At 46.3% G+C, this 8,027-nt stretch overlaps 1 protein-coding gene across 2 annotated transcripts in view; it reads left to right on the top strand.

The window, feature by feature from the left end:
* The window catches only part of MBTPS1 (membrane-bound transcription factor peptidase, site 1), a 45,181-nt gene that overhangs the window by 29,559 nt on the left and 7,595 nt on the right, over positions 1-8,027 (top strand). For both annotated transcript variants that reach the window (XM_010850813.1, XM_010850812.1), the window contains exons 13-19: positions 1,672-1,860; positions 2,074-2,246; positions 2,700-2,815; positions 3,385-3,541; positions 4,242-4,366; positions 5,054-5,131; positions 7,713-7,853. In XM_010850813.1, the coding sequence (XP_010849115.1) occupies positions 1,672-1,860; positions 2,074-2,246; positions 2,700-2,815; positions 3,385-3,541; positions 4,242-4,366; positions 5,054-5,131; positions 7,713-7,853 (979 nt within the window). The remainder of the gene's footprint in view (positions 1-1,671; positions 1,861-2,073; positions 2,247-2,699; positions 2,816-3,384; positions 3,542-4,241; positions 4,367-5,053; positions 5,132-7,712; positions 7,854-8,027) is intronic.

Below are 8,027 nucleotides of genomic sequence, written 5' to 3'. Positions count from 1 at the left end.
GTGCTGCCCTTTTTTTTTTTTTTTTAATGCTGCCCTTTTAAATTGTGCATTTCTGTGGTTATTACTATATTCACAAGTAGTTATGTAAGTCTCATACTGTGTAATTCTGGAACATTTTCATCACTTGAAGGAGAGACCCTTGTTAACACTTCCCATTGCCTCCGCCTCAGACCCTGACAGCTCCTAATCCACTTTGTCTCCATGGAGTTACCTTTTCTGGACGGTTCCTAGGAACCGAATCATACATCTCATGGTCTTTGTGAGTGGCCTCTTTCGCTGAGTGCAGTGTCTCTAAAAGAGGCTCCTCCGCCCTGCAGGTGTGTCAGTGCTTCACTCCTCTTCATGCCTTATTGTGTGGATAGACCCCATGTTGTCAGCTGGTGAACCTTTTGTTTTTATGTGGTTCATCTTATAACTTTAAATCTACAGGGCATAGCGGGTACCTTGTTCAATGTGTACTTTTTTGGTTATTGATAAGGTGGGGATCTGCATGTTTGTTTCTGATTATGTTTCTCTTGTGTGAATTAGCTTTTCATTTCTTGACCCATTTTTCATTAGAGTCTAGGTTGTCCTTGTCATCTTCACACCAATATTGTGTGTCATGCTGAAAGATTGCCCAAAGTACTGGTTTTTTGTCCCTCTAATATTAGAAGTGGCTTAAAAATTTGGGGTAAGGGAGTGGTTTGGTAAAAGTTTCACTTTTTCATGTAGTTGTTATTTTCATCTTTTATGATTACTTCTGTTTCAAAAACTAGATACTCATCTCTCCAGAAACATAAGAAAATTTCAGTTTTATTTTCAACTCACTTTTCTTTTATGCTTGTTAAATATTTAATGTTTTCATCTGTATTGAGTCAGTCTGATGTGTGTTATAAGAGATGGATGAGAGTTCATTTTTTTCTCAGTTGTTAACCAGCAGTCTCAAAATAACTTATTCAAAATCCCTGTCCTTTCTCATTGTCTCTGATGTTGTTTCCCATGAATATTTTTCTTCTTTTTCACAGGTTTTTTTTTTTTTTTTAATATGCTTACTCTCCTGGGAAGTATATTACTGTTCTCTGGCTTGTGAGGGAGTTCGCTTGAAGTACTGGTTCATTGTGAGAGCTACTGTCTGTCTCCCCTTTCAGGCTTCCCTTCTTCCTCAAGCCTGGAGAGCCTGGTGGGTGGTCTCCCTCACAGCGTGGCCAGCTCTTTCTGGGGCTTCTGGGCCCCCTGCCTGCCCAGTCACTGGCCTTGGAATCTGATTGGTCACAATTTACATCCATGTCTTTTTTATTATTTTATTCCTTATAAGTAGTTTGGTTCTTTAAGCACACAGCTGAGATCCAACCCCACACGTGAGCATTTCTTTTATGTTAATTATCTGTCAGAAACAAGTTCTTTATCAAACCATGTGTGTTGTCCCCACCCCTTCCTTTGTTAAAGCTTGGAGGGGAGGAAATTTTTCTTTAAAACTGGAGTTTGTCAAAATAAGTGTTTTGTCAAAAATAGTGTCTCTAGGCTTTTCTAGTGGGTGATGGTCCAGACCCTGCCCGGGCGGCCTTGGTTACAGGCTGCTCCGTGTCTGTGTACATTTCACTTCGCCTGTTTACTGGAGTGTTTCTCAGACACCGACGTGGGTGAGTTGGGAACCGAGCTTCTCACCCGGGCCTCTGCCTCTTCCTCCTGCAGCCCGAGTGGCAGCCCTACTTACCGCAGCACGGAGACAACATCGAGGTCGCTTTCTCTTACTCCTCAGTGCTATGGCCCTGGTCCGGCTACCTGGCCATTTCCATCTCTGTCACCAAGAAGGCTGCCTCCTGGGAAGGCATCGCGCAGGGGCACGTCATGGTCACCGTGGCTTCCCCGGCAGAGGTGGACGTACGTGTGCCTGGGGGGCTGCTGGGAAGGTGGGCGTGGGCCGAGCGCCGGGCACTCGGGTGTGAGACGCCGGCCATGTGGGTCCTGGCTGGCGAGCACCTGGGGGCACCGCCTACACGGTGAAGAGGCTGTGGGCTGTTTCCTGCCACGTTTCTGGCATAAAACGTTTCTTCTGAGCAGAAGGGGTGTTTCAGAATTTTTCTCTTCCTTCAGTCAAACAGTGGTGCAGAACAGACGTCCACAGTGAAACTGCCGATCAAGGTGAAGATCATCCCCGCCCCTCCCCGGAGCAAGCGCGTCCTCTGGGACCAGTACCACAACCTGCGCTACCCGCCTGGCTATTTCCCCCGGGACAACCTGAGGATGAAGAACGACCCTCTGGACTGGTGAGCCCACAAACCCTGCCCTGTCCTTCCCCGGCCAGGCTGGGGTGGGAGGGAAGGTGACCCGTGGCAGGCATGTAAGGCTGCCTGTGTGGCCACCGCGGTTCCCTGCCAGCACCTCTGCATGCCCATGCTGAGTTTGTGCAGCACAGCTGGCTGCTTGCTGGCCTTTTACATCTGTGCCACCACTAAAGTGATGCTTTGGCGCACTTTATGAAACATGTCTGGCTATATCTTCTCATTTTCCCTTCTTCATGTCTGTGCTATGCGGGTAATTCCTGTTATCACTACTTTATATGCAGCCCAGGGCAAGCTGGTCTGAAAGGCTGGCTTTCGTGCCAGTGGACCAGCCGTCTGGGCGGTGAAGCTGCTCCTTTGGAAGTGAACCCCGCGGCCATGTGGCCTTCAATCTGTGGAAGGACTGGGAGGGCTAGTGCTGGGCTTCCTCTGTTTCAGGAACGGTGACCACATCCACACCAACTTCAGGGACATGTACCAGCACCTGAGGAGCATGGGCTACTTCGTCGAAGTCCTTGGGTCCCCCTTCACGTGTTTTGATGCTAATCAGTACGGTGAGCGATGCGAGGTGCTGGCAGGCTGCCCTGCTTGGCTGGGGACGGGTGGAGGCAGGCTAGGGTCTGTGCTCCTGACATTCAGCTGAAATGTGAAACTCTCAGGATCACTGGGGACAAGGACATCGGTACAGTTTCGTTATATTAGCGTCAACATTATTGACTGGGTGATTTTTGCAGAAAGTAACGCCTGTGGCCTATGATTTGTTATGTAAGTGAAAATTGGAACATTTTGTTTGGTAATGTTCAAGTAACAAAATACGTATTAATACGTTTCTGGTCAATAAGTTGTTGATTTTTTTTTTTTTTAATCAAAAGAAATTCTAGCACAGAATTTTGCTTCTTTTTGAGTAAGTGAAACATCCTCATGTAGGTCATCACCAGTGAAACAGGCCACAGCTGGCCAGTGTCCACGTGCTTTCGGACCCTGATCCTTTCTTTTACACCCCCTTCTGACATGGAATAGGGGTACAGGACAAAATATTAGAAGCCGGTAACTGGAGATATGAGGCGGGTGTAAACCACATGTCTGGAATGGTGAGCTGGCCGTTCTCGCCCCTGTCCCTCAGGAACGCTGCTTATGGTGGACAGTGAGGAGGAGTACTTCCCGGAGGAGGTGGCCAAGCTGCGGAGGGACGTGGACAACGGCCTCTCACTCATTGTCTTCAGTGACTGGTACAACACATCCGTGATGAGGAAAGTCAAGTTTTATGATGAAAACACGAGGTACTGACACTAATTGGTATTTGGATAAGAAATTTGACTTTATAGGAATTAAATCCCACCCAGCAGAGACCTAGAGTGATGACCTTTCTGGCCATCAGGCAGGTTCAGACACCTGGTTAGGGCAAGCTCTCCTTTGGCAGAGATGTTCTTGAAAGTCAGCTGCTCATTGAACCAAGTTCTAGTTGAAAGGGTTCATTGTTTTTGTTGATCTTAAGACATTGGAGCCTTAATTTTCTGTTTATTCTTTTCTGTTCTTCCATCTCTCGTTTACTGTATATGTTTAAATGCACCAAAAGAACGGTTATTTGAAGAAACCTTGCAGTAGATTGGTTATGGATGACAAATTTCCAGTGTATTATGAATGTCTCATCCTTATGATACGTGGTTTTTCTTCAGAGTCTGTGACTTGAACTTCGTAAGCTTCCTTCTTCCTTCACTGACCCTCTCAAGGTCTAGGCTGTATATGCAGTGTGTTTATGTTGAATGTGGTGCATTTCATGAAATAAATTGAGCTTCGGTTTATTCTGTACACTGGTTGGAGCATTTACATTGTGCTGTTACTCAAACCCAGACAGTTAATTTTAGGTGAAGCCTAGTGTGGATGGAGTGGCCTCTGGTGGGAGAAATCGATTTTCTCACAAGATATAATGGGTTTATGGGATGCCTCAAGTGCCTCACGAAGGCCCTGTCCCTGTCATAGGCAGTGGTGGATGCCGGACACCGGAGGAGCCAACGTCCCAGCCCTGAACGAGCTGCTCTCAGTCTGGAACATGGCGTTCAGCGATGGCCTGTACGAGGGGGACTTTACCTTGGCGAACCATGACAGTAAGGTTTTGTGTTTGCTTTTTAGTAGGTCTCATCGTTCCCAGAGGTGGGCTAGCAGATGCCGTGCGACTTTGAAGTCTTGAGTTTCAGAGCGAGAGAAAATAACATGCTGTCACCTAAATATGCAAGACCTGTGGAGAGAGCTGTGCAGTGTCTGCACAGACACCTGCAATTCTGGGTGCTCCCCTAGTCTTTGTCCAGATTTGTAAGATGCAATACCTCCTGTCAGCATTCCTAGTTTTGGTTCTTTGTGTTCTGTATATTCCCAAATAAGGAACACTGCCCAGGTCCCTCATGATTTATGAAATTCTATTTATGAAATAACGTTGCATACCTCACTTAACAAGTACCCCACTGTCCCCCTTCGTTCTGGTGACTAGTTTCTGAAACAGCGTCTTGAGCATTATTATCACTAACTGCTCTTTCTGACTTAGGTTGTCCCAAGTCTGACAGCTTCGATTTCTTTAATCTGCCCAGAAACCTTAGATTAATAGCATAATTTAGCTTGAATTTTGAGATTATTACTTGTAGTTTGTGTGATCAGGCAATAATAGTAGCTCCTCTCTTAAGATTAGGAATGGTTTTAGTAAATACATAATGTTTAAAGCGTGCATCCAGGTAAATAAGCAGCTGCTGCTGAATGCCTTCAGTGTTTCCAGATTCTAACTGAACGGCTGTTTATTCTAGTGTATTACGCGTCGGGGTGCAGCATTGCTAAATTTCCAGAAGATGGCATCGTGATAACACAGACATTTAAGGACCAAGGTACAGAATATGCTATCCATATACTTTCTGGTTTCTCTTTTTCTTTCTTTTTAATTTTTAATCACAGTTTTATTACATGTAAATCACCTACCATATGGAGGAGGGCATGGCAACCCACTCTAGTTTTCTTGCCTGGAGAACACCATGGACAGAGGAGCCTGGCGGGTTACAGTCCATGGGGTCCCAAAGAGTTGGACACCACTAAAACGACTTAGCATGCATGCGGGCACCTGCCATAACATTTGCTCTTTTAAAGTCCACAGTTCAGTCACTTTTTTCGTATATTCACAAGTTGTGCAGTCATCACCACCACCTAGTCCCAGAACATTTTCATCACCAGAAAAGAAATCCATTCTCCATTAGCAGTTTGGATTTTTAAAAAATTCATCACAGCGTGTGTATGGTACTTCAGGTAAGACGTCTGTGTGATGGTTCTGGAGGTACCTAGGAAGGTTCAACCATCTCTTGCTGATAATTAGAATATGTGGGTAGTGAGCACTGCAAAGTAAGTTGACTTTCATATAGAAGAGGGTACTGGTAAGGGGTTTTTCTGTATTTTTTAAACTACCTTCAAAGTTGCTTGAAATTTTTGTTACTATTTATGAATTGTTCTACTCTGTGATTGCCAGATGACTAAAATTTTAGAGAAATGTTGACTGTTTTGAATGTCTTAACTATGTGAAGGTAAAGAATATTGTAATACAAAGTCATCTCCTAAAATTCTGTGAAGAATTAGAAGGGAGGAAAGGTCTTTGCTTTTAGTTGCTCTTTTCTAACCCTGGAAGATCAGCCATGCTGTGTCCCCAGCGTTGGTGCTGTGACCGTGCTTGGCTCACAGAGCGGACCGGGTGCAGGGGAGCCGGGGAGCCTGGGTGCTTCTGCCCTTCCTGCAGGCGCCACCCCCCCCATCCTGCCCAGGGTGGTCGTCCTGCAGCCCTGCGCTCCTGGGCCAGGGTTCGCACCGCGCATCTCTCCCCTACGAGGTTATTGCATGGCCGCGTGATGGATACTTGCAGACTGGGTCCATCTCCTCATGCAGGTTGATGTTTCTCTCGTGTTTCAGAATGGCAGGCCCCCTTCATTGTGATGTTTGTCATTTTCTGTAGTTGAAGTCAGGGACAGTTTCATTAATAGAGAATGACAAGTCAGGGTTTCTCACTCATGTGTTTGCACTTGCAAGGTGAAATTTACTTCTTTGTTGTCTGGAAGGGGCTCCTTCCATCCAGTCAAGGAAAAGTCAGTCAATGAGTAGTTCTGTGTTCATAAGATTATGTTTTAACTTTTAAGCACGTGTATGATCCTGTCTTCCCAGTCCCCTGTCACAGGCTTAGTGATTCTTTCTGAGCTCCATTGTTCACCAGGCCGTGTCGCTTCTAGACACCACCTCCGCCCCCAGGTCCCAGGTGAAGGCTGTGGACTCCTTGTTAGCCTCTTGCCGTCTGGTAGCTCTTCATTTTGGGGGGAGAGGAAGTAGGTTAAGGGTGCATACTTTACTTTGGTGTTCTGCTAGTCTGAAAATAAAGATTAATTACTTTGGAATCCTTTTTAAAGGGCTTTTTATTTCCAAACAGGCTTTAAGTTGCTTGAATAATCTTGCGGGTACAAATAGGAATTTAAAAACCGTGTTATGCTGGATCAAAAAGGACCTTGTTGTCAGAGACAAAACTGTCAAAGCCCGAGGCCAGGCTGCAGTGCTGTGTGCACTTTCCCTGCCTCGTATGTTTCACTGCCCTTCTCTCCCTCTGACAAAGAAAAGCCTGTTTTCCTTCCGCAGGGTTCCTGGGGCTTATACGCAGAGAATAGGAAGCTCTGCGTTCCTGTAGCCACATGTTTTAGAGTGACCGGCGTGACGCTGGATGCAGACTTGCGTCATCTCAGTGTGTGGCTGCGTTTGCTTCAGGGCCGAGACTGTGCTATGGGCTGCTGTCACTGGCAGCAGCTGCTGTGGTGTCTGTGCAGTGTCGTCTTGGTTCAGTTGATGTGAATTGTCGTTGGTTTGGGCAGAGGCGAGAGGCTCTGCTGTTGGAGCATTTGTACTGTTTGTGAGGCTCATGTAACAGATACCTTAAATCAGAAATACGTGGGCATGTGTTCTAAAGATGAGTGTCATTGTCGTAGCTTTTGTTACTAAACATGAAGCTTGGGCATCAGCGTGTATAGCTGTGTGCATAGGTACCTGTGTGTTGAGGGGCACTGCCGCTTGTGTGCGTGTAGTCTGAAGACATAGCCTTTCAGCATAAGAAGAAGGGACGAAAATTTGTGCTTGGGGGATGAAAAGAGAGAAGTGATGCCTTTAGGACTGTGAATACCATGTATCACCATTTCAAGTAAAAATGGAAAAGGAGGATTATGGGGATATACATATGCGAATTTCGCTACAACCCAAATTAGTGGCACTTTATACATTGTTTTCTTCTCCTAAAAGTGCACTGTTGTGACTGCATGTTAGATCTTGGTGTGATTTTTCTTTTTTTTTTTTCTCTGTTTTGTCATGTGGACTAAATGTTAAGTTAAGGGGCAGCTGGGAAGTGCTTCATTTCCCCACGGAAGTTCTCACTCCTGTTTTGTTGTGTTGTTTCAGGACTGGAGGTCTTGAAGCAGGAAACGGTGGTGGTTGAAAACGTCCCCATTTTGGGGCTGTACCAGCTCCCAGCTGAGGGCGGCGGCCGTGTCGTGCTGTATGGAGACTCCAACTGCTTGGACGACAGTCACCGGCAGAAGGGTGAGCGGTGGTGCAGCTGAGCGGGTGGGCTCAGTGGCCATGACGTTCCCACTTTCTGCCCTGGTCCCCGAACAGGCCCCCAGGAGGTGCTGGTGAACAGGTAGAGGCTGCTTGGGATGTTTCGATAGGTATCTTGGGCCAGACGTGTTTAATAAGCAAAACAAAACTTCGTGG

The sequence above is a fragment of the Bison bison genome, unplaced genomic scaffold (assembly GCF_000754665.1).
Source record: "Bison bison bison isolate TAMUID 2011002044 unplaced genomic scaffold, Bison_UMD1.0 scf7180017864295, whole genome shotgun sequence".
Taxonomy (NCBI): Eukaryota; Metazoa; Chordata; class Mammalia; order Artiodactyla; family Bovidae; genus Bison; species Bison bison.
This window is presented reverse-complemented; position numbering and strand designations above follow the sequence as displayed.